The sequence below is a fragment of the Theropithecus gelada genome, chromosome 3 (genome assembly GCF_003255815.1).
Source record: "Theropithecus gelada isolate Dixy chromosome 3, Tgel_1.0, whole genome shotgun sequence".
Taxonomy (NCBI): Eukaryota; Metazoa; Chordata; class Mammalia; order Primates; family Cercopithecidae; genus Theropithecus; species Theropithecus gelada.
In genome coordinates this window covers 24,539,402-24,566,579 of record NC_037670.1, presented here as the reverse complement: position 1 = coordinate 24,566,579, position 27,178 = coordinate 24,539,402, and the positions used below count along the sequence as shown (strand labels likewise).

The 27,178-nt window shown below is 42.0% G+C and overlaps 1 protein-coding gene across 2 annotated transcripts in view; it reads right to left on the bottom strand.

Annotated features, from left to right (window-relative positions):
• The window catches only part of ERG (ERG, ETS transcription factor), a 263,757-nt gene that overhangs the window by 6,933 nt on the left and 229,646 nt on the right, over window positions 1–27,178 (bottom strand). For both annotated transcript variants that reach the window (XM_025379351.1, XM_025379352.1), the window contains exon 5: window positions 17,091–17,242. In XM_025379351.1, coding sequence (XP_025235136.1) covers window positions 17,091–17,242 — 152 coding nt within the window. The remainder of the gene's footprint in view (window positions 1–17,090; window positions 17,243–27,178) is intronic.

Genomic DNA, 27,178 nt, shown 5'->3' with positions numbered 1-27,178 from the left:
TTGTTCTTATCTCTACAAGTCTCGCTTTGAGTTGGTAAAAGGTTGCTCTGGAGTTCTGGAGTTCTGCCAGTATGAGTATAAATCACTACAACCTTTCTGATGAACAACACAACAATATGATACAACAATACAACACAACAATACAATCAAACGTCTTTAAATATGTGCAGATTCCCTGACTTAAACATTCCATTTCTAGAAATTTATCCTAAGGAAATAATAGAGGATGTGCGCAATTATTTATTGTCAAGGACGTTCTTTGTAGTGTTGTTTATAATAGCAAAACCTTGGAAACACCCTAAATGTCCAGCGAAAGAGAACTAGTTTTGTAATGCATTTAGGAATGTTCCCGTGATATTTAGAGACTAAAAATTACACTGTTGAAATATATTTATTGATATGATAAAATGTTCAAAGTAGATTACATTTTAAAGTTTCAAAATATTATTATGATACCATTGTATTTTGCAAAGATAAATAAGTATCTGCGGAGAAAGAAATTCAGAGGGAGATACAGCAAAATGTGAACTGTTGTCTCTGAGGGAACGGAGATGGGGAATTTTAGACTTTTCATTTTCACTAAACTATATTTTCTCATTTTCTTATAATAAACATGGAATACTTGTGTTAAAAATTATTTATTAAAAAAAGTATTCTCTATTTTTCAAAACCAAAACATGGTTTTACAAAGGGCTTACATATATATATAGTGTATATTATATATACTTAATGTATATTATATATACACTATATATATACCACCTATATATAATATATGTGAAAGTACTTTTTATAAAATACTTTACTTTATAAAAAAGTATAAAAATAAAAGTAAAAAAGTAAAAAAGCAAAAGTTTAAAAAAAATGAAACTATACAAAGCATTTTATAAAAAGTATAAAAAATAAAACTAATAAAATATAAAAATATTTTTATAAAATCATAAAATATATAATATATAAAATATATACTTACATATATACTATATATACTACCTATATATTATATATGTGAAAGTATTTTTATAAAATTTCTTTCAAGAGTATAGTTTGTTTCTTTTGTATTTTGTTAATATACATTGCTTCATCCAAAAAGCAAATTACATGAAGTCAGAACACTCCCATATCCTTTTAGCATTTGCTCTCCACACCTCTGCCCTATAAATTTCTAAGCAAACAATGGTAAAAACAAAACATGGCCACTTGGTAGAAGGAACGAGGGCATTCCTTTTCTCCTGTGCACTCGCACCACTGTCCTGGACCCACTCTGGAGGTGTTGCAATAGAGGACAGTGTGCAGGAGAAAAGCCCAGATTCCCCAGCATGAAGCACACAGTCCTTTGTTCCATGGGTCCCAATGTCTTCATGGGTGTCATTCCCAACCATTCCCCCTCCACCCTACATTTCCTGAGCCAATGCCTCCATGCCTGCGTCACATGCCACCCACAGCATGAAGGACTAGCACCTTCTTGTGCCCTCACCTACACTCACCACCTCCTTTGGGCATATGTCCTAGATGCTGTCACAGAGGAAACACTTAACAAATCTCTGGGCAGCGAAGTGATTACAAGACTGAAGACCTAGTCTCTGCCCACACTGAACTCCACCTCCACTCCTTTGGCCAGGCAATGATGCTGCAGCTATAGATGATGGTTTTTAGAGATCAGGTCAGTGCGCTGGGTCCAGGCTGTCATGTTTTGGCCCTAACCTTTTAACTCCATGGAGAGTCCCAGTAGTCTCTCTAGTCTCCTCCACAGTCCATGGTATCTCAGCAAAGCTTTATGGCTTCTGTCACGCCAGGAATCAAAGAAAGGGGCTCACGAGTTCCTATGAGATTCAGCAGGCTTGTCTTCCTTCTTTCTTGACCCCAACCACACATGTGTAGGAGGAAGGGGAGGGGACTACAGCATAAGCCCCAGTCAAGGCGTCACCTTTGCCTACGTTTAAGTGCGACTTTCTGTTCTGGGTAGGAACACCTCTTGCCTCCAGGTAGCAGTGTGTTTGGAACCTGTCATTTAATTTTACAACTGGACCTCATTTTTCTCTTCTATAAAACAATGTGAAAAATTTCAGGAGCTGAGAAATGACTCAAATAGGATAAGAACTAAGATAGATTTAATTCAAGTAAAAGTTATTAAGTATTGTGCCTACAGCCCTATGCACCAGTACTATGTGTCCAAGACCAAGAGAGACACTAAGGATCCACTGAGAGAGGCAGCTATGACCACAACCACAAAGCAGAACTAAGACTCCATGATCAGGCCGGGTGTGGTGGCTCACACCTGTAATCCCAGCACTTTGGGAGGCCCAGGTGGGTGGATCACCTGAGGTCAGGAGTTTGAGAACAGCCTGACCAACATGGAGAAATCCCATCTCTTCTAAAAATACAAAATTAGCCAGGCGTGGTGGCGCATGCCTGTAATCCCAGCTACTCAGGAGGCTGAGGCTGGAGAACTGCTTGAATCCGGGAGGCAGAGGTTGCAATGAGCCAAGATTGTGCCATTGCACTCCAGCAGCCTGGGCAAGAAAAGCAAAACCCTGTCCGCCCCCCAACCAAAAAAAAAAAAAAAAAAAAGAATCCATGATCCAAGCAGGAAGTGGAAGTGCAGAGAGGTAGCACCAACCAGGAAAAACGAGAAAGGCTTACCAGGAGAGTGAGCTTGGATTAACAACGAGGATTTTGACAGAAGTAGAGAGAAGCTCTTTTGTTTAGGGGAACGACTTAGCCCAGACTTATCCTACATGGGCATGAAATATCCGACATGTATAAGAAAAACAGAGAAATTTGGTGTGGCTGCAGTGGAGGATTTCAGAGAGAGCACAGCAGCATATGAGGATGGGGATGAAAGCTGGGCTCAGATCAATAAGGCCCTTGAGTATCTTGCTAACAAGTCTGGATTTTCATTTCTAGAGATTTCAGAGTAATTGAAAATTTCTGAGAAATTTTTAAAAATCTTAACATCAATCACAGAAAACTTGGTGACGAAAATAAAAGACATTATTGGGAATCCAAATACCCACATTTGGATTCTTATTCAACCATTTACTAGATGTAAACGTCAACCTCTCTGGAATTTTGTTTTATATTTTTCTGTGGGTAATTAAATGAAATGTTAAGGGAATAGAAAAGTAAATGAGATAATGGATGTGAAAGCACTTTGCCAACAACAACATATTGCAAAAAAAGAATGCATCCACACACTTGATTTTGCATTGCAAACTCCGCTAAAATGGAATAAGAACAAAATCTATTATCGCAGAGGCAGCCTCTTCCTTAAGACACAAAAGTCCAATTTATCATTTTATTTTAAGAAACTTTTGGAGGCGCTTCTGTCAGATGAATCACAAGCCATTGAAGATAAGCTGTTCATTTTCAGCCTTCCATTCCAATTGTTTTGAAAACATCTGTGTCTTCATTCTACATTTCATGGACACCAAAATGGTAAACTATCATGGCACAGGCTAAACAGGAGAAGCCATTACTCTCTGAAGCCTCTTATTTGTATCTTAAGTTACATGGTTATTATGAAATCTACTTCAGTAAATTGGAATTTAAAACACAAATAAAAGTAAACCATTACACACAGAGTTTCAGAGTTGTACTGTTAATGTGCTCTGTATGTGGAATGGGAGTGGGGGTATAAGCAGTGGGAGGCAGGGAGGAAGGCTGACATTTTTAAAAACTATTTCCATGAAACAGGACTCTGACCTAGTAGAGTTCCACTGTTGCCAGGAAAATACTGAGTAGATATTTAAATCTGGCAAAGGGGTACTGCATTGCCAAAGACATACTGTGCCTTTGTGAAACAAAATGCCTCACACAGGCAAACATCCTATTTCAGAGGCCCCTCTAGAGAAATGAATAAAAGTAAGATTAAATAAAAGCCAAACTGGCGATAATGAAAGTCCTGAATGTTATTTTTCTTAAATAATATCAATGAAAAATATTGGCTTCCCAAAAGAAAAAAATTATTCTTGGTTATGAAAAAACATCAAAACATAAAAACTAAAATGTACCTCTAAGCCATATCACAAGCCTAGTGAGGTGTTTGTTTTTAAATCCAGGCCCGGGCAAGTCAGCCAATCTGCTGTCCAAGACACTCATAAGCCTGCAAAAATAAGATTTAACATCTTGCATCCTCAGGAGGACAGAAGTTACATTTACAAAGCAGGCCCAATAGAGAGAACTGGCTTAAATTTGAGCAATGATTCATTCCATCACAAATGGAAATTTGATCTCAAATAAAGAGCCTACCTCAAGGCTGTTTCTGAGCCTTTTAAATTTAAATTTCTAACTTACATATAGAGTTCATTTATTGTTTTGGTGTTGATTTCTAATTTTATTGCACATTGGCCAGTGAATAGAGTCTATATGAAATTAACTTTTTATTTTATTTTATTTTTTTGAGATGGAGTCTCGCTCTGTCACCCAGGCTAGAGTATAGTGGCATGATCTGGGCTCACTGCAACCTCTGCCTCCCAGGTTCAAGTGATTCTCCTGCCTCAGCCTCCCGAGTAGCTGGAATTACAGGCACCCACCACCATCCCCGGCTAACTTTTGTATTTTTAATAGAGATAGGGTTTCACCATGTTGTCCAGGCTGGTCTCAAACTCCTGACCTCAGGTGATCCACCCATCTCGGCCTCCCAAAGTGCTGGGATTACAGGCGTGAGCCGCCATGCCCAGCTGAATATAACTTTAAAAAGTTCCGGTTTGTTACTCTTTTGGCGGCCTAGGGCATGGTCAATTTTTACAAATGTTCCTTGATTGCTTAAGAAATGCATATTCTCTAATTTGGCAGTACAGAGTTCTAGAAAAAAACCCTTGGTAAAGTATATTTAATTTTAATGTCACTGATCTATCAATTACTGAGAAACGCAAATTAAAATCTCTCACTAAGTGGATTTGACTATTCCTTTTTGCAGTTCATTACATATTTCAAGGCTATGTTATTAGGTACATATAAGTTTATCATTATTATATATTTTTCATGAATTTAACCTTTTTTCATTATGTAATGACCCTCAATTATATCCAGTCATGCTTTCTGCCTGAAAGTATATTTTGTCTGCTTTCTATTTCTATTTTTGTCAGCTTTTTTAAAATTTGATTTTGACTAGTATATCTTATTCTGTCAGTTCTCAATCTTTGTTTGTGCAAGATGTTCTTGCAAACAACCCATAGCTGATTGTGGAATATTTTTTAGTCTAGTCTAGCACTCTCTGTCTTTAATGGCAAATTTGGTATATCTACACTTATTATTACTGATCTACCTGATTTTTACCATCTTACTTTGTGTTTTAGGTTAAACTTTCTTTGTCCATTCTTTATTTCTCCTTTGCAAATGTCTAATCAGATTGATCTACTTCACTTCATTCACCAGTTTTCTTTGTTTGTATTGGTTTGGCTCTTTGACATTCTAGTTCTCTTGTTAATCTTCAAACAAAATCTAAGTTTAATCATCGAATTTATACTTTTCCTAAATAATGCAAGTAATTTAGAAAGCTTATACCTGAATCATCCATCTCTGATTTTACATGACAATGTTCGCTCATATTTTTACCACACTGAATTTTCTACTCCCTACTTAGGATAAGGCTGTGGTTGTCATTTTACAGCCATTTCTTTCTAGATCTACCCTCACCTTAATCAATTTCATTGCTCTGATTTCCTTCCTGTATCTCACTCCCTTCTTCTAGGATCCATCCCTAAAATTAAATCTTTTGTTATTTTCTGAAGTGAGGTTCAATTAGCAACAAACTCTCTTTTTGACTCCTTCTTTTATGTTCTTCCTTAATATTTAAAAAATCTATTTATTTTATACTCTTTATCCAATACTTTAATTATTTAACCTTCTTGAGGGTTTAATCATGTTCATTGTTTCTGTTAAATCTTGGTCAGGAGAAATTCTTTCTTCAGCTGTTTTTTTGTAACTTGCGGGTGGCAGAGTCATCTTTAGCAGGTCTCTATCTGCAGGAATCTGTACAGCATAGGCTGAAGATGTGTCTCTCCATGAAGATTTCGTATTTACTTCTGCCAGGTTTCCCAGATGATCACTAGCCCATGACCATTTTTCTGTATTAATTTCTCAGCCTGAGAGTTCCTGGCACACACTGGTGTGTGTATGGGGTGGGGACTCGGGTAATGACAGGCTCAGTTCTGATTCTCTGCTTTGTGCAAGCCCAAGATTTCATTTCTTGCCCCTAGTTGACCTTTAAAACCCAAATCTCTGCATTATAACAACATAGGACAACCAGGTGTCAACATAAGAATGTGCTGCTCTGCTCTATTCTCACTTTTTTCCTTATTTTAGTCCCTAAGGAGTTCACTGACTTTCTTCCCAGCTCAGCTGTGCATTTAAAAGGACATTAAACTCTATGCAGCAATTCCAGGTGTTTTGCAAAAGGAATGTTTTTCAGGTCCTTTTATAGTAACCTCTCTATTTTACTAGAACCAAGAGCCCTCTCTGCATACTTTTTACCTATTTACTTTGAATAGTTTTCATTTTTAATGCAGCCATCATCCTAACTCATGTTATGCTTTACTTCATTCATTTATTCATTAATCAGTTGTCAAAAATTACTGATACAGATTGTATAATCCTCTATGAAAGATTCAAAAATGGTAAGAGTGCCTGTCCTCAACTTGTTTGAGAATCTACAGTTCTGTGTATCTTATTTTAAAATACACGACTAAATTATTTTTGTGAGGCTCTAAACATAGCTTTGTCATTCTGACACACTGAATTATTCCTCTGGATGAAACCATTCTCAACTAATCATCTTGTTTTTGGATAATGATCTTTATTGTTCTTTGTTTTCTTTTATTGTTGTTGCCTCCCGTTAGTTATTCCATTACAACATTGCGTATACTCATCATGTTTTAGAAATGGAATGGCTTGATCCACTTAAAGGTTTCTCCCTGCCTGGGTTTTCTTTCTTTGTCTTCTCTTTAAATGTTGCTATCCCCAGAGTTTCATCCTTGGTCTACCCCTCACCTCTCTCCATAGATATCTTTGGACATTCTTATTTGCTCTCATGTTTGAACTACAACATGCATGCTGTATTATTTTCCTAGGGCTGCTATAATCAAGTACCACAAAATGGGTGGCTTAGAAACAACAGAAATTCATCGTGTCATAGTTCTAGAAGATCAAAGTCTGAAATCAAGGTATCAGCAAGGCCCTGCTCTGTCCGAGACTGTGGATAAAATCTGTCCTTGCCTCTTCTAGCTTCTGGTGCTGTCCAGCAATTAAATGTTCCATTGCTTGCAATGGTATCAGTTCAACCTCTGCCTGTCTTCACATGGAGTTCTCCCTCTGTGTTTCCACATCATCTTCCCTCTTTGTGTGTCTATATCCAAATTTCTCCTTTGTGTAAGGACACCAGTCATTTTATTAGGCTCACCCTAATGACCTCATCTTAACTTGATTAAATCTGCAAAACCTCTATTTCTAAATAAGGTCACATTCTAAGGAACTGGGGGTTAGGACTTCAGTATATCTTGTGAGGCAGGCACAATTTAATCTGTAACAGGCAGCTGTGTCTGCCAGTCTGTATCTTGAGTCCCCAGGGCGCTCTCGCAGATGCCAGACCCAAATATAAACAGAAGAGCTGCACTTTTTATCCCAGGTACTATTTAAGCATGTCACACATATCGTTATATTTAATCCATACAGCACCACATGAAGTAGGAATTATTATCATCCATATTTTGTTGATGAAAAACCTGAGAAACAGCAAGATTAAGTAACTTCCTAGATCCCACAGTTAGTACATGGCAGAGTTTAGAACTCAAATGCTGTGACTCCCGATAAAGGACTTTCCATCCTGAGCTCTAGGCCCACCACACTGCCTGGCAGGTGTCCCAGAAGCATCTTAAACACAGGATGAACCAAACTGAAATCACCTATTTTAAACATGTTTTTTGTATATTCATTAACACCTACCCAGCTGCTCATGCTAAATCTAAGCTGTCTTCAATTCCATTCTTCTCTTTGACTTTCAAGAAAAACAGATAACACCATTAGCACTGCAGAAATGTAAAAATCAGCCCTGGGCAACACAGTAGATTATTTTGCAAAATTCCCTCTCCACCTCCTTTATTTACTTAAGTCTTATTTGAAAAGGCTGTTGCAGAATGTCTACAACAATTTAACAAACATATTCTCTCATCCCATTCCTGTGTTCTCCCCTGGGTATTTTTGTCAGCACAGCTTAGGAAGAAGAACCTAGACTCTGGAACTAGAAAGAACTGGGTTCGAATCCTGGCTCTTCAAACGATTGGTTGTGACATCTTTGGCAACTCTCTTAGCGTTCCTAGTTTCAATTTCTTTTTTTTTTTTTCCTTTTTTTTTTTTATTATTATACTTTGAGTTCTAGGGTACATGTGCATAATGTGCAGGTTTGTTACATATGTATACTTGTGCCATGTTGGTGTGCTGCAACCATCAACTCGTCAGCACCCATCAACTCGTCATTTACATCAGGTATAACTCCCAATGCAATCCCTCCCCCCTCCCCCCTCCCCATGATAGGCCCCGGTGTGTGATGTTTTTGTGTCCTTTGTAGGGACATGGATGCAGCTGGAAACCATCATTCTTAGCAAACTATCACAAGAACAGAAAACCAAACACCGCATGTTCTCACTCATAGATGGGAACTGAACAATGAGATCACTTGGACTCGGGAAGGGGAACATCACACACCTAGTTTTAATTTCTTTACTGTAAAGTGAGAATGATAATGAGTACCTACATCATAGGGTGGGCGCACGATTTAAATGAGATAATACCTTTTCTACAAAGTGCATGTCCAAGTGCCTGACAAGAGTGCATAGCAATAGATAGCAGCTGCCATTGCTTTTTAAAAAAATGATTTGATTTCAGCCTCACATTTAACCCAATGGTGGTTTCCTCAACCACGATTCGGCTGATAACTTTAAAATACATATAATAAACTTTGATGTTAGCATTTCTATTTTAGTGGGTTTTGTTATTTAGTTGCTCGAGCATAGCGGGAATTGAAACAGAAGATTAAAGAAGCATGTCCCATCATATCGACAGAGCGGAAGAGATCCTCGGGTGTGTTCAGGGAGGTAACAAAGAAAGATGAAGACAGAAGTCATTTCACCAACAGGTTCTTATTAGGCCTGAGATTAGGCTCTGGTCTCACCCAGTTGTGCAAGTGTCCCTGGGACAGCCATTTCACCTCTCTCAGTCTTGATTTTCTCATGTTTAAAGGAAGACTGAACTTAGACCACCAAGAATCCTGCAACCCCTGCGAGTCTGCGATTCCCGCTAGTTAGATCTAGATTACCGTTAACTCAATCAATCACATTTACTCTCCTCCACACAGAATCCAAGTGCTGGCTGTGTTGTCTGGTGACTGAGAACACGAAAGGCATGATCACCACCTCGCTCAACTTACGATCTAATAGAACAGACAGGCTTATTAATAATTCACGCAAAGAGGATTGAAAACATAATATATCAGCCATCAGGGCTTGGTCGGAGGGTATGTGCTATTACTTGTTAGTCACTGGCTTTCAAACCCCAGCTTGGGAATGTCAATATTTAAAGAGGATCATGTGAAAACTATGCAGCCCTCTACCACTCTGAGAACTCAAGATCCCTTCTTTACATGAAACCAGACTGCCGAAGACTCATGCTGGGCAGCTGTCCTCTACCTCTGCTGAGCTATTCTCTAATGTAACTCAGCGCTCATAGATGTCACAAGAAATAGGCTGTTGAAATGCAGTGCTGCAACTGTGGCAGGAAGATGGCCGATGGTCGGGTGTCTATGGCCCCAGTGGCCCCAAGGGGTCCTTCTTTTAGGATTCTGCACTGATATAAACATTACCTTTCATGTGAAACTTCTTTTTTGAAAGGAAAAATTATTTCCACAAATAACTCTTTTTATTTTGGCTGCCAGGAAGCTCAAAGCCATACTGGAAACTTAAGTATAGCATCTTAGGCAAGCTTGTGGTCAAAATGGCTACATTTTTCCCTCACATGCTCTTGGTTTCTCATTTGTATTTTTAACTGCCTCAGCACTGATTCCTATCTCCTATTCGATAAGTTGTTTGGGCACAAGTCCATCAGTAGTTTAGCTCACAAGGCATCTCAAATCCTTTGCAGAATATCCATATTTAAGTAAGTATATACGTGCATTTGAGAATACAACATGAAACAAAATGAAGTGTGGTAACAAAAGAATTGGTAAGATGTCATAAGAGGAGTGATTAATTTGCCAGAGGATCAAGCACGGCTCCCTTGACAGGGCAGATTTCGAAGCTGTCTGGAAGAAAGAGGAAGAGCATTCCAGAGAGGGAACCGCCGGGACAAGAACACCAGGTGGTGAAAATGCAGCGTGTGAGTTGGGGATGTGGCAGAGGAAAACGGCAGAGGCTGCAAAGGGCTTTCGGAATCACATCATCATGGGTATAAATGAAGCTTTTCTTGATTCGTCCTGTTATACCAATCTTCATTCCTCACATGTTCTGAAACACTGGTCTGAGTCACTCATTTGGGCTCTCAATCACACACTCTTCTGTCCATCAAAAACTACTTACCCCACGTGGGTGGGTCTTAGCTACTTCTGACGGCCTTCGGTCATCTCCTCGGTGATTAAGAGTAATGGGAACTCAATGAATGCTTTCTAATGGAATAGAAGGGTCCTAGCATGGGGGTCTGAGTCAGACACAAATCATGTAGCTTCAGCCACACGTGTTTGGTAGGCAAGAAAAGGTGATTTTAAATCTCATTAGAGCTTTTATTCACAGTGAATGGAACACAGTAAGAGTTTAATGAATTAATAAATAATGAAGAAAGTAAAGAGATACAGTGAAGAGATGAATGTGGCTACTCTTTATCTCTAAGATTGCTGATTATTGCAAGGATCTATGCTGAAAGTGAGTTATTTAAAAAAATAGAAGCAGGGGCATTTGAAAAGCTCAACACTTTAGCACCTATTTTAGGGAATTAAAACAGAAAAAGAGGCCGGGCATGGTGGCTCACGCCTGTAATCCCAGCACTTTGGGAGGCTGAGGCGGGTAGATCACCTGAGATCAGGAGTTTGAGACCAGCCTTGCCAACATGGTGAAACCTTGTCTCTACTAAAACTACAAAAATTAGCTGACCTGAGATCCCAGCTACTCAGCAGGCTGAGGCAGGAGAATTGCTTGAACCCAGGAGGCAGAGGTTGCAGTGAGCTGAGACCACGCCACTGCACTCCAGCCTGGGCAACAGAGCGAGACTCCCATCTCTAAATAAATAAATAAATAAATAAATAAATAAATAACAGAAAAAGAGAAATCTTTCAAAATGCTATAAGCTGCTAAAGCCAGAGAACTATTGCATTTTGGTCAGCATTTTGCAACTTTTAAGAAAAGTTAATGGAGACTGTGCCTTCCTCTTTGTTAGCCACTTGGTTAGCACATCTCCATGTTCACGGCCAACACCTAAAGAGTAACAGTAACTACCACAAGGAGTGATTCTTCATTTAAATTGTTTTTGGAATGTTAATATGATACTGTTAGTCATTTCTATCCTTCCTTTTTGCCTACTCGCCTCTTCTAAAAGTGATAAACTATATCTTTGTTAAAAATAATTCAAGCCTATTAAAGTAAAATTTATATCTTCTGTCTTATCTAGATTAGAACTTTTCAACCTTATTATACATGAAAATTGCAGATACAATAAGCATGTCAATAATGTAAAATTTCCAACCCCACACCCAGGTTTGGAACATTTGGAAGTGTGTGCGTGCGTGTGCATGTGTGTGTGCATGTGTGTGTGCATGTGTGCGTGTGCACGCGTGTGCACGTGCGTGTGTGTTCGTGCGTGTGTGTGCGCACGTGTGTGTGTCTGGGAAAGGGTCTCACTCTGGCTTCCTGGTGGGAGTGAAGTGGTGTAATCATGGTTCACTGCAGCCTCAAACTTCTGGGCTCAAAGAATCCTCCTGCCGCAGCCTCCCAAGTAGCTGGGACTACAGGAACCTGCCACTACACCTGGCTAATGTTGAAATTTTTTGTGGAGATGGGGTCTAACTATGTTGTCCAGGCTGGTCTTGAACTCCTTGGTCTCCCAAAGTGCTGGGATTACCGGTGTAAGCCACTATGACTGGCAGGAAATGTGTATTTTTAATCATAAATTTTCCAGGTAATCTTGATGCAAGTGGTTCTGATCATACTTTGAAAAACACTTTCTAGGCTGGGTGCGGTGGCTCACGTCTGTAATCCCAGCACTTTGGGAGGCCGAGGTGGGCAGATCACCTGAGGTCAGGAGTTTGAGACCAGCCTGGCAAACATGGTAAAACCCCATCTCTGCTAAAAATACAAAAATTAGCCTGGCGTGGTGGCGGGCGCCTGTAATCCCAGCTACTCAGGAGGCTGAGGCAGGAGAATCACTTGAACCTGGGAGGCGGAGGTTGCAGTGAGCTGAGATTGTGCCATTGTACTCCAGTCTGGGGGACAAGAGTGAGACTTTGTCTCAGAAACAAAACAAAAAAAAAAAAAAAAGAAAAGAAAAAAAGAAAAAGAAAAACATTTTCTAGTCAACCTCCAAATTACGCTGGGCCATAAAAGAGCCAAGTAACCAGCATGGGGGGTGACACACTTATCAGACCGCTCTTATCACAACTGGTTTCACTGAATGACACTTGAATCTACAACAATGCAAGAAACTGCCCAGCCCTATGAGAGATCCACCTAGATTTATAGATACGTGCACCAATACATAGATAAAAACCAGAGACGTGAATCACGGCCTAACCAGTACCCTTCGGGAAGGCACAATCAACAGTCTTGCCAGAACAACAGGCACAAACCAGGGCTGCCCAGAATGCCTGGTGACGCTACTGGTTGATCGCTTTGCTCATGACTCCCCCTATCTTCCTTAGGACAAACAGAGGAACACATCTTCCTCCAGACTCGGAATTAATAGCTGGACCATCTTTTCACATTTGCTTTCTTTTTATCCTGTGGACACTGAATTACCCCTTTCACACTGCCTGATGATCCCTCGAAGCCAAACAACACCTACCTTTTGCAATTCTGCAATATTTTAAAATTGCAATTAAAAACACACACACACACACACACACACACACACACACACACACACACATGCATGCATGTAAACCTCACTCCTGGTTTTATTCTCTCTGTTAAACTCTTATTTTAGTTCATACTCCACATTCCTTTATTTTTAAAACGTGGATTCTACCGTGCTCTTTCATATGTATCTACGTGAGCTTTCTTAAATCTGTTCTGAAATAGGAGGCAGTGTAAATATATCAAATGACAATCTACATTTATTCATTAGGGACATTTTCTAGTTGACACTTTCTTATGGGCTTTTTTTGACACTTTTTAATGGGCTTCTTTAATAACTCAAGATCATGAGTCTCAAAAGCAGGGATGAGGGAAACACTTCTCAAAACTGGATTCCAGGTACCAGAACCCAATCTGAACACGGACAAAGCCTCCCAGCTCCTCTGTGGCTTTCTCTCTCAGTCTCCACACAGTACAAATTTTCTCATCAATATTTATTAGGACCACTGTTATTTCTAGTGTGTAAACACTGGCATGTATTGACGATGGTACAAATGTTTAGGAATAACTAATGGTTTAATTTGTTTTTTCATTCAGCTATCCACATGGTTTGCATTAGCGCCAAGCAATGTCTCTAAGTAGTAAGGACTATGTGAACCACTCAGAACCAGGTCTGGATAAATATTTTTGTGTACATGGGGCACTCTGTGCCCCAACTCTGCCTTAGTGAGGTGGCTGGATACCATGGAGATGGATGCAGCAGCTGATACAGCTGCCTGAGGTCCTGCAACCTCATGGCCACATTGGAAAATTGTCCAGATTGTGCAATGAAGCTCCGTGTATGTGTGTGTGTGTGCGCGTGTGTGTTCATCTCTGTGTATGAGCACACATACATGAAGCTTGACCAATAACTGAAAGACTCACAACTTGCAAAATCAGCCACAACTAGCTCTCTTACAAACACTATTAACAGAATAACTGCCTACACTGGCATGAAGCAACTGAAGGAAGAAAGAGCTGAAGAGAAGAGTACTTCGCTCAGAAGGGAAACAGCTTTTACATCAAAGCTCAATATAAGCCAATTTGCAGAGCTATCCTTGCATCCATCCAGCTAACATTTGATGAGCACCTACTATGTATAAAAAAGTCCTGAGTGCTCTGACTTCAGTTGATTCTCTGTTCTCTTCCCCACACAAATATCTCTCTTATTTTCTAAATACTTTCCTTAGTGTAGAAAGACTCAAGTCTGGCCCTACCGAAAAGAATATTTATGATATCAAATCATATTGATGGCCTCACGGAAATACAGCCTCACCAGTTAAAATATGGTACCATGCATTACCTGTTACGTCTGTGATTCAATGAGCAATCAAGCAAAGAATCTTCAGTGCAGGCCCCCTCAGATGGATTCTCTCATCTTTGACATCTAAACACTTTGTTTTGTCTCCTTTGAAGAAATTATATTCTTAAAGAGGAGGGCAAAGGGTAAGATGGGTTAGGGGGCCTCCTTTGGGTGTCTACTTCACTTTGTTCATGCCCAGCCAGTGTCTGGACAACACGCCCCTGCCCTCCCGCCTCTCCTCCAGGCACATCCCAGCCCTTGAGCTTTTCTTATGTGCCACACATCTGGAATGAGCACCTGGGACACTTGTGTTTCTATTTTTCCCATCCAACAGGAACAGCCCCCTGTTCCGAGGCACAGCAGCAAGTGAGGCAGTCCTCAGGCATACAGCTGCATTGTGAAGATCAAACCAAATGCATGGCCTCTGGACCTGTCAACTGCCTTTCAGTAAATACTAAGGACAGTTTTCTCCCTTTCTTAAAGCACACGTGGAATCTACCATCAGTGTCTCCTGTAAGTCTTAAAAAATGCTTTGAAATCAGGCACAACTCCAAAGGATGGTCCCTTTCACACCCCACTGCATTGAACCAGCTTCACGTGTTTGCTGAAAGCCACATGGTGACAAATCTAAGGTGAAACCCAGGATATAAATCCAGGCCAGATGTTTTGTGAAGTACCCTGCACTCCCGAACTCTTCTGTCTAGAAGGTGACAGAAGCTCACTGGGCATGATCGGACTCAGGTAAAGAGAAAATCACACCATGGAGGGAATCTAACCTGTTTGCCATCACACTTCACAGATAAGAATTTAGGTGACCCCAGGAGCAAGGGAGAATTGAGTTTGTGCAGATTTCACCCATGCATGCCCTTGGCTACTTTGGCAACGAGGAGTAACTTGTGAAGTGCAGCTCAGTGGTGAGGCATCCGTTCATCCATTCTCCACTCCCTTAAGATTCACTGAGCACCTCTTACATACTGGGCATTGCAACTGGCCCTGGAGATAGGGCCTTTGTGGGGCTTACGTTCTATTCAGAGAGGAGGATAATAAGAATTTTTTTTTTTTTTTTTGAGATGGAGTCTTGCTCTTGTTGCCCACACTGGAGTGCAATGGCACAATCTTGGCTCACTGCAACCTCTGCCTCCCTGGTTCATGAGATTCTCCTGCCTCAGCCTCCCAAGTAGCTGGGATTACAGGTGACCGCCACCACGTCTGGCTAATATTTTCGTAGTTTTAGTAGAGATGGGGTTTCGCCATGTTGGCCAGGCTGGTCTTGAACTCCTGACCTCATGATCCGCCCACCTCGGCCTCCCAAAGTGCTGGGATTACAGATGTGAGCCATCGCGGCTGGACAATAAGAAAACTTTTACATAAACATGCAATATATTGGCAGATGGGAATGAATGAAATCAAGAAAAATCAGGCCAACAGGAGACTGGCAGCCACAAGTGGAGAGCAATCCTAGATGGAAGTGCTCAGGACCCGCCTCCCTGAGGCCATGACATTGGCCTGGATACCTGGTGAAGGAAAATGATATGGAACTACCTGGAACCAAGGGTTTCAGCCTGAGCTAACGCCACATTCAAATCCCTGAGGCAGGACTGCAGGGTGACCGGATGGCTGAAACTAGTAACAGGAGGGAACCCACAGAAATTGCTGTAAGCAGCTGAGATTTAATCCAATGCCAACAGGTAGAGACTAAAGCAGTAAGGCAGACCTGCCTGAATCCTAATTTGGCCTCTTATTAGCCAAATGCCCTTAGAAAAGTTGGTGGACCTCTCTGAACTTCATCTTCCTCATCAGGGAAATCACGAGAAAGATGCCCATTTGCAAAGATTGCTTTTTTGAGATCATGTTTCTAAAGTGTTTATCCAAATACCTCCTGTAGGGTAAGTGTTCACTGACTGCCGACTGTTGCTGTCATTCTTATATTTCTGGTTTTTATGTAGCATGCATCCTCTGAGGAGCTTTAAGTCATTCTTTCTATTACCTTTAGTTTGCTAAATAAATAAGTTCTTGGCATGTCTTTCAAGTTTGAGAACTATTCCTTTGGGTTGGTTTTGAACTGTTTGTAGTAAAGAGTTACTCTGGTTATTAGAATCTGTATTACAGGCCAGTGATAGCTGGAATTTTAGATGTTTAAGAACATGTAAGACAGCAATATATGACTCCCAAATGTTTATTTTGCCAGATAAGAGAATTTTAAAAACAAACAAGTCCATCATCTATCATAAATAGCACCTCATGAAGGACAGGATATTTGGCACAATAATCTCCAAGAAGGGGCAATTCCTCCCTAGAAAGCTCACCTTTCATAGATATATACAGATGTGTGCATATGTGTGTGTGCACAGGCAAGCCTGCATGTTTGCCTGGACATCCTCTTTCTCTGTTTTTCTCCACATGTAGTGTGTGTGTGTATTTTTCTCTACGTGGCAAAATAAATAGCTGGGGCTACATATTGCTGTCTCACATGTTTTTAAACTCTGAAGTACATAAACAAACGTATTTTTCTCGCTTTGCTGTCGATCCGTGAACACATCCCCATACACAGATCTCTGCCAGCTCCCATTTACAAGCCCTGCTCTGGACAAAGGAGACGTGATCAATGCCACAGGTGGGGGAGAAGAGCTCCCCGAGGCTCAGCCTAGCCTCGGGGAAGTTGTGATCTGCCGAGAGCAGTGAAGCTGTGGGCATCTGACCTGCTGGCACGATAACTCTGCGTTCGTTCGTGGTCATGTTTGGGGGTGGCATGTGCTTCTCCTCCATGTAGCTGCCATAGTTCATCCCGACGGTGTCTGGGCTGCCCACCATCTTCCCGCCTTTGGCCACACTGCATTCATCAGGAGAGTTCCTGGAGGAGAAGAAGAAATGTCCTTCCATTACAACAGCAACCAAAGAGCACGTCTCCAGCGACTTCTCACAACACACAGAGAGAACCAAAGAAGGGCAAGGCGGAAGAGACTGGGGGAGAAAGGACAAGTGTGAAAAGCCAAATACAGGTGGGGTGCCGTGACTCACGCCTGTCATTCCAACACTTTGGGATGCCAAGGCGGGCGGATCACGAGGTCAAGAGATTGAGACCATCCTGGCCAACATGGTGAAACTCCATCTCTACTAAAAATACAAAAATTAGCTGGGTGTGGTGGTGTGCCTGTAGTCCCAGCTACTTGGGAGGCTGAGGCAGGAGAATCTCTTGAAACCGGAAGGTGGAGGTTGCAGTGAGCTGAGATCACGCCACTGCACTCCAGACTGGCGACAGAGCAAGATTCCATCTCAAAAAAAAAAGAAAAAAAGAAAAGCCAGATACAGTGCCTTGCCTTCTGTCATCCCAAAATGCATAGTTTGAAGGCTTAACTCCCAGTGTGATGGTATTAGGAGAGAGAGTCTTTGGGAGGTAATTCAGTTTGATGAGGTCATGAGGGTAGAGTCCCATGATGGGATTAGTGCCCTTAGAAGAGGAAGAGACCAGAGCTCTCTCTCTCTCTCTCTGCCATGTGAGGGCAGACCAAGACGGTGGCCAAGCCATCTGCAACCCAAGGACAGAGACCTCACCAGAGACTGGCCCGGCTGGTGCCTGATTTTAGACTTCCAACCTCCAGAAGCATGCAAGCTCGAGTCCCGTTGCTTCAGCCAGCCCGTCTGTGGGGCTCTGTGAAGGCAGCCTGCACAGGCTAGGACAGTACCCACACTGGCTACACAGAACATGCACAAGGGAGGCGGAACTACCACCTGGCTTCTGTTTCTTAAGCAGCTCCTCCAGAAACTGTCATGTCAGAACTCCATCTGTGACGACTGACTGGGAACACTTGCAGGGAACAGTGAACTGCTCTTTGTTCTCGCGGTGTGACAGTAAACAGGCAGAGTAGACAGATGCTGAGAGGCGGCACCAGGGACACTCGCTGCTCAGCGAGGTTTATCCTGGAACGATGTTCCTTTTCAAAACCTCAGAATGAAATCCTCCTGCTGAATGTCAAATCCCTGCAGCCAATCTTTACATACGGAGCTTTGAAGACTCACAGTGCTCCAGGCTTAGGTGCAGACAGGAAGGGCAGAGAAGGGTGGGGACGACGCTAGGGGAGGCCTCATGGGAGTGGACTCCAGCAGTCCTAGAGGACCCCTGGGAAAGGGATTTGGAAGGAACTGTGTGGATGCAGAGAGGGGTCAGCTACTGACTACTGACCTTGGGCAACAGGTCACAGGGCTGCTGTTAGTAAGGCAGTCACTGTCATTTGGATAAAGTCAAACCTACCTTTCTGGAAAAAGAAAAGGAAACCATTTTAAACAGTGAGATGTGAAAGCTACAGGACATGGGTGAAATCGCATCTGATAGGGAAATGCCAAAAAGAAAATCCAGTTTAGGTCTGGGAGTGGTGGCTCACGCCTGTAATCCCAGCATTTTGGGAGGCCGAGGCGGGTGGATTACCTGAGGTCAGGAGTTCAAGACCAGCCTGATCAACATGGAGAAACCTTGTCTCTACTAAAAATACAAAATTAGCCAGGCATGGTGGCGCATGCCTTTAATTCCAGCTACTCAGGAGGCTGAGGCAGGAGAATCCCTTGAACATGGGAGGTGGAGGTCATGGTGAGCTGAGATCACGCCATTGCATTCCAGCCTGTGCAACAAGAGCGAAACTCGAAAGAAAGAAAGACAGAGAGAGAGAGAAAGAAAAGAAAGAGGGGGGAGAGAGAGAGAAAGAAAAGAAAGGAAAGAAAGACTGGGGAGAGAGAGAGAGAGAAAGAAAGGGGGGGAGAGAGAGAGGAAGGAAGGAAGGAAGGAAGGAAGGAAAGAAGGAAAGAAAATCCAGCTTAAGCAGAAAACAGAATGTACATGTCAGTGCCTTCTTAGATGGCTAACGCATAGATGGCTAACCCAGGGTCACTGTAGCTGAGGAGTATTAATATTCAGGGTCTGTTGTCCAAGGTGGATTTCCAGAAATGCCTCTCAGGCTCTATCCAATGCACGTATATTTTTCAAATTCCTTGGAATCTGGGAACCTTCACTCTCTCTGGATTTCAGATTTCTATCCCAGTGTTTCCGGTTGTGGGATCCCCTCCAAGGAACCCTCATTTATCTCCTCCACATCTTGTTAGTTGGAGTTCTGCAGGGAACTTGGAAAATCAAAGAACTATGGGCTTGGCATGGATGTGAACTTCAAGTCTAAGGAGGTCAAAACCACCTGAGGCAGGGGAGCACTTTCTGAGCGGGGTGAGATGGAGCGGGTCATTCCACACCTGAAAGTCATAGCTGGGATGTGGACAGGAAGGGACAGTGTTGGTTTAGCATCCGGGAACTTGAAAATATAGGTTTGTTCTCAGCATCACTTACAAATGTGTCTGAAGCCTATGGAGGGTTCTTAGGTGTTGGCAGTGAAGAGGGTGAGCTGAGACTGCCATCTGCGGATGGAGGTTAGAGTCAGGGTCATGCAGGACTCAGGCCCTACCACAGGCCTGGAATGCACAGCCCTGCCTGATGGCATCCTCACAGCTGTGCTAACATGAAGGAAATTTTAAAATAATAATGGTCTGAGTTCCCATGAAGTAGATCCTGAATATTTCCACCACTGCCTACACATGCATTATTTCCTCTTGATGCTATTTTTCCTGGCTTCACACATTTATCTCTAAAAGACCCATCCTAATATCAAAACACAGTGTCTTCACTTGACACTGAGTTTCCTATTCCTCTGGAAAATTCCATCAGTTGAGTAGACGGTATATGTTTTGGTATATTTGTCTCAAGGAGAGAAGTTACTAGGGAAGAGAAGTTAGAGGGATTAGGTTCTTTAGGATAAAGACTTTACCCAGATGATGTGAGTAACTCAAGTAACAACTATAAAATCTAGACAACCTTTGTTCAGATTCAATCATTCACTCATCCATTTAGACAACTGCTATTAAGTGTCTGCTGTGTACCAGGCCCCATTAATTCTTTCTTTTCCAACAATGCAGTTAACCATTTGAAAAGCAAAAGATCAAAGAGATGAATAAAATTATAGAAACAGCCCAGGTGCGGTGGCTCACGCCTGTAATCCCAGCACTTTGGGAGGCCGAAGTGGGCGGATCACCTGAGGTTGGGAGTTTGAGACCAGCCTGACCAACACGGAGAAACCCTGTCTCTACTTAAAAAAAAAAATTAGCCGGGCTTGGTGGCGCACGCCTGTAATCCCAGCTACTCGGGAGGCTGAGGCAGGAGTATCACTTGAACCAGGGAGGTGGAGGTTGCTGTGAGCCGAGACCTTGCCATTGCACTCCAGCCTGGGCAACAAGAGCAAGACTCCATGTAAAAAAAAAAAAAAAAAAGAATTATAGAAACAGGGGACATTGTGGATTTTGAACCCTTCAGACCAACCCCTTTTTTTCTTTTAGTTCTTCATAGTTTAATTTTCATATCTGAGGACAAGAACTCTAGGCATAGATCACAAGAGTTTCCCTATGACATTAAAGTAGATCCTTCAGGCTGGTTGCGGCAGCTCATGCCTATAATCTCAGCACTTTGGGAGGCTGAGGCAGGCAGATCGCTTGAAGCTAGGTGTTCGAAACCAGCCTGGCCAACATGGTGAAACCCTGTCTCTACTAAAAATACAAAAACGTCACCAGGCATGGTGGCGCATGCCTGTAACCCCAGCTACTCAGGAGGCTGAGGTGGGAGGATCACCTGAGCTCAGGAGGTGGAGGTTGCAGTGAGCCAGGATTGTGCCACTGCACTCCAGCCTGGGCAACAGAGCAAGATTCTGTCAAAAAAAAAAAAAAAAAATCCTTCATCAAATCTGGATATGATGAACTATTAAAATGCATTTTGTGAGAGCTTTCTAAAAATATGAGTAAATATTTAAAATGGGGTCAATGGTCAGTAAAGCTACTCTGTTTCCATTTTGCAACAACATCCAATTCATCTCATTAGATTTTCCCATCCCGGCTTTCATTGTGGAAAATGGCAGAATGAGGCCATCAGACCCCATTTTCAAAACTTGCACCTTTAGGGTAATGTTTTTAAACTCTTTTTCCATTGCATTTTGTTTTAGCTTAGAGAAAGATAGAGTCACATTTTTTTATTATTTCAAGTGTTTTTTTGTAATAACTCTGAGGGACCTCCAACCCCAAAGAGAGGAAATGGTAACGCCACAGGGTCACTGAAGTGCTAGACTTCAACCGGGTATTCAACAAATACCGGTGAAGCAGGCCCCAGTTGTTGTACTCTCACTTTTTAGTCTTTTTCCCTTGTTAGTTCTCTTACAATTTTTTTTCATTTTTATCTTCTTCTTCTTATTTTTTGAGACGGAGTCTTGCTCTGTCGCCCAGGCTCAAGTGCGGGGGCGCAATCTCAGCTCACTGCAACCTCCGCCTCCTGAGTTCAAGCGATTCTCCTGCCTCAGCCTCCCGAGTAGCTGGGATTACAGGTGCCTGCCACTACGCCTGGCGAAGTTTTGTATTTTTAGTAGAGATGGGGTTTCATCATGTTGGCCAGGTTGGTCTCGAACTCCTGATCTATGGTGATCCTCCTGCCTCGGCTTCTCAAGGTGCTGGGATTACAGGCATGAGCCACTGAGCCCAGCCTTCTCTTGCAAAGTTTAACAACAAAACAGCAGCCTTAACGTGTTTGGGGTCTGTTCTGCGAGCTCAATAGTTATCAATCTTCACCACAGTGAACTGCGTTGCTGGCATCATCTCCACTTTCCAGAGGTGTGAACTGAGTACTCAAAACACAAGGGGCTGGCTCCAGGACTCACAGCCAGGAGGAGGTAGAATGAGACTTCAGTGCGGGTGGCCCCAACTCTCCATCCCTGCTTCTTGACCCTGAACAGAATGACTCCACAAAGTAAAGGCAAGACAATGTCCTCTAAAAGGTAACTAGATCTTCATTTCAGGAAGGCATCAGGGACTCCCTGACTCATACACTACTCTGGTTTAAGGTGTACACTGAAGCACTCATCCTGACATACTGTCCTACCCTGGGACGGTTCATTCCCTGAAGAGCATGTATATGACACAAGCAGGGCACATACATGAGATGCAAATAAGAGGGGTGATTCCTGGAGAAGAAAAGAATTTTCAAAGATATCTGCTTTACTTAAGGAAAGGACGCCAGGCACAGTGACTCACACCTATAATTCCAGCATTTCAAAAGGTCAAGATAGGTGAATTGTTTTAGCTTAGGAGTTCAAGACCAGCCTGGGCAACATGAAATACGTATTTACAAAAAATACAAAAATTAGCTGGGCATGGTGGCGCACCTGTAGTCCCAGCTACTCAGGAGGCTGAGGTGGGAGGATCACCTGAACCTGTGGAGGTTGAGACTGCAGTGAGCCGAGATCACGCTACTGCACTGCAGCCTGGACAACAGAGCAAGACTCTGTCTCAAAAAAAAAAAGAGAAAAAAAGAAAGGAAATTCTACCACATTTCAGAGAACTGCAAAGTGTTCATTTGAAAGTCTCACTATAAATACATCTTTGGCTCTGTGCCCAGGTGTGATAAGAAAAGACCCACACTGCACAAATGTGTGTCTTGATTACTCCACTGCAGCCCCACCTTCACCGGGCATTCCGAGGCTCACACATCACCAGGGAAAAAGTTCCCACACACCGCTTGGTATGTCACCTGCACCAAGCGCTGCCCAGCATAGAGGACCATGTGTTCTCCATTCTCAGATTTGGAGGTTCAATGCATTGTTTTATTGTGCACATGGCAAAGAGCATGCTGTGCAGGGAATGAACAGTCTTGAAGTAAGACAGTGTGTCAGGATGAGTGCTGCAACGTACACTTTAAACCAGAGGAGTGTACGGGTCAGGGAGTCCCCGATGCCTTCCTGAAATGAAGATCTAGTTACCTTTTAAACATATCCATACTTTCAAACATACACATACAAACCTTTCAAACATACACATACTTGCATATGTGTGTTGCAGCAGTTCCTGAGAATATTCTCAGGCTATTCAGCAGGTGCCTGTCAAACAGATAATCATTTAGTAAATATTAAATGTATCTGTCTTACTGTTTGGGGTAGAAATTTCTTTATTGCAAATAAGCATTGTTCAAGATATTGCTCTCGGAGACTCCTTTGAGGACAAATGAAAATCATTTTGTCTTTTTAAAAAATTTCAATAGTTTGGGGGGAACAGCTGGTGTCTGGTCAAATGAGTAAGTTCTTTAGTGGTGATTTCTGAGATTTTTGTGCACCCATCACCCAAGCAGTAAACACTGTACCCAATGTATAGTCTTTTCTCCCTCACCCACTCCCACCCTTCTGCCAGAGTCCCCAAAGGCCATTGTATCATTCTCATGCCTTTGTGTCCTCATAGCTTAGCTCCTACTTATAAGTGACAACATACGATATTTGGTTTTCCATTCCTGAGTTACTTCAGTTAGAGCAATGGTCTCCAACTCCATCCAAGCTGCTGCAAACACCATTATTTTGTTCCTTTTCATGGGTGCATAGTATTCCATGGTGTGTATATATGTGTATATATATCTATATACACACACACATATACACAAACACATATATACATATATACATATATATACACACACATACACACACACACCACATATTCTTTATCCACTCATTGGTTGATGGGCATTTAGGCTGGTTCCACATTTTTGCAATTGTGAATTGTGCTGCTATAAACATGCATGTGCAAGTGCCTTTTTCACTTCCTCTGGGTAGATAACCAGTGGCGGGATTGCTGGATCAAATGGTAGTTTTACTTCTAGTTTTCCATACTATTTTCCATAGTGGTTGTACTAGTTTACATTCCCGTTGGCAGTGTAAAAGTGTTCCCTTTTCACTATATCCATGCCAACATCTGTTTTTTTTATTTTTAATTATGGCCATTCTTGCAGGAGTAAAATGGTATCACGCTGTGGTCTTGATTTGCATTTCCCTGATAACAAGTGATGTTGAGCGTTTTTTTCACGTTTGCTGGCCATTTGTATATCTTCTTTTGAGAATTGTCTATTCACGTCCTTAACCCATTTTTTGATGGAATTATTTATTTATTTTCTTGCTGATTTGTTTGAGTTCCTTGACAATTCTGGATATTAGTCCTTTGTCAAACACATAGTTTGCAAATATTTTCTCCCACTCTGTGGGTTGTCTGTTTGCTGATTATTTCTTTTGCTGTGAAGAAACTTTGGTTTAACTAAGTCCCATCTATTTATCTTTGTTTTTGTTGCATTTGCTTTTGGATTATTGGTCATGAACTGTTACTCTCAAATTCACATTTTCAGTTCTGGGTTCTATTTGTCACCCACAAAGCATTAGTCTTGATGGTCCTATGCAATATGTGGTATCAACAAGAGTAAACAGGAGCTGGGAAGACAGATACTTCCCTCTGCTCATAGCAGGAGAAATTCCATGTTAGCCAGGGGTCCCCAAGATGGGAGGGCTGGTTCAGGATTCTGAGAAAGAACTGGACAATGGCCCAATGGCTGGGGTATTAAAAAGTGAGCCATGACACTTCACAACTCCCTGGCAACACCCTTGGGGCCACACAGTCTCAAACTCCTGAGCTCAAGCGATCCTCCTGGTTCAGCCGCCCTATAAACAGCTGCGACTACAGGCCACACTCCTTGAGAAATGTAACCTTTGCAGCAATCTCACACTTTTCCATGGCATTTGGTCATAACTGTGATCACTCACAGGAACATAGAAATAGTGTAGGAAGACACCGAACCTTCGTGATGAAAATAAAAATACTGGAGATGTGCCCAATGAAACTGGTTTATTGAGCTTCAAACAATAATCTCTCTTAAATAGCAGTCGAAGAATTAAGTTCTAATCATTTAAAATCATGAGTACTGACTTCTTAAAACATACTAGCATTCTGAATTAATGATAAAAGGACATGGCAAAGAATATCAAATACATTGGAAATTTTGTTAAATTTGAATTAAGGAGAGAAGGCAGACACATTGCTAAGCCCAGTTGGGTTCTCATAGGGTTACTGAATCAGAGGGCTGGAAGAAGCCCCGTTTCCAAGCCCCTGGGCATGACTGTCTGGAAACCACTTGGATGAACAAGAGTATAGCTTCGTTAACAGTGTTTTAGGGAGGGGCTTTGTAATTTTCCTCTGAAACTCCAGAGTTCTATTTATAAATATGTAGAGTGGTTTTAAGTATATGTTATTCCTCTACCTGTGTGTAAGCTATGTGAAGTTTGAGGTGGGTTATAAAAATGCATATAAGACAAAATAATAACATAAATAATTAACAGAATAAAAATGAGTGGAAAACAAGGGCCAAAAAGGAATTAAGAGATAAAAGCAGCCCACTGAGAGGCTTACTATTTATCCTGCTGAGGCAGGATACCAATTCAGCTCTGAGCTTTCTACTCGCCAAAGCAAAGATGGAAGTGCATCTGATGACAAGGTTTGAGGTATTAGTAAACTACCTACAAACCAGTTATTCAGCAGAAATAAAGCTCTCCCTGGGCTAAGCTTTAAGGGTTTTTCTCAGGGCTTCTCCTGAAGAAAACTGGGCTATGCAGTAAACAATATCGTTCCCAACATCTCATAATACATCTAAGACCATCCCGCACAGTGCCAGGAGGAGCTGGTGGCAGAGTAGGACACTCCCTGTACACAGTGGTCCCATGCTGCCATCCACAGAGGTCTGGAGACGGCATGTCCCCAGCCTATCCTCCATACTGGCTGCTATTGGAAAGATCAGACCTGTCAGAGAAGTCAGTGCAAAAACATGAAAAAAATCAGTAATTAAAAAATGAAAAAACCTTGAGAGATGCAATGTTATATATGCCTCTAGTTTCATAACTCCCAAATTTCTAGATTTTACTTATTTTACTGTTTCTTAAGAGACATGGTCTTGCTCTGTCACCCAGGCTGGAGTACAGTGGTATGATTGTAGCTCACTGCGATCTCAAACTCCTGGGCTCAAGCGATCCTCTTGTCTCAGCCTCCCAAGTAGCCGGGACTATGCACACATGCTGCCATACCCGGCTGTTTTTTAATTGTATAGATGGGGTCTCACTATGTTGCCCAGGCTGGCCTCTAACTCCTGTCTTCAAGCAATCCTCCCACCTCAGCCTCCCCAAGCACTGGGACTGCAGGCATGAGCTGCTGCACTGAAACCCCTACTTTCTAGATTTTAAATTCAATTTACCAATGTTAAATAGGGTCATGCTTATGTCTCCAAGAGCACCAAAGGCATTGTGGGTAAAAATATCTTTCCAGGCCTCAGTTGGTTAATCTTCCAACCAGTATTTCACTGTTGACTAATGATGAGCATGGCTCCAGACTCTTTTCATGTGTTTATGTTTTAATAAACATATGGATAAAGCATTTAACATGGTGCCTGGCACATGACCACACCAGGTGTCAGCTGTTGCTGTCAGTTCATTTCATCTGCACATCTCCATGACAGAAATACTTGAAAGCAGGAGCCTTATTACAGATGAAGCACAGAGAGGTTGGATAGCTTGCCCAAGATCACACAGCCAGTAGGGGAAGAATTGGGATTTGATCCTAGATAGTCAAGGTCTCAACTCCAAGTACTTCACGGCCCCACTCTATGCCCTTGCTTGGTAAATCCATGTGAGAAGTCTTTCGCAGACCTAAAGCACCACTGAATGGAACCTCAGAAAACTTAATTTCATCACTCTTAAGTATTCTAAAAGAACGTCTTCTGAGTGGCCCTGAAGACAGTCATGGGCGAGGGTTACAGATGTGAGCTGAGCAGGGCAGCCACGAAGGAGCAAGGCGGGGCCCCGTGGGAGACTTGGAAGGTGGCAATGTTTATGTGGAGATATAAATAGGTTTTGATAAGTTTGGT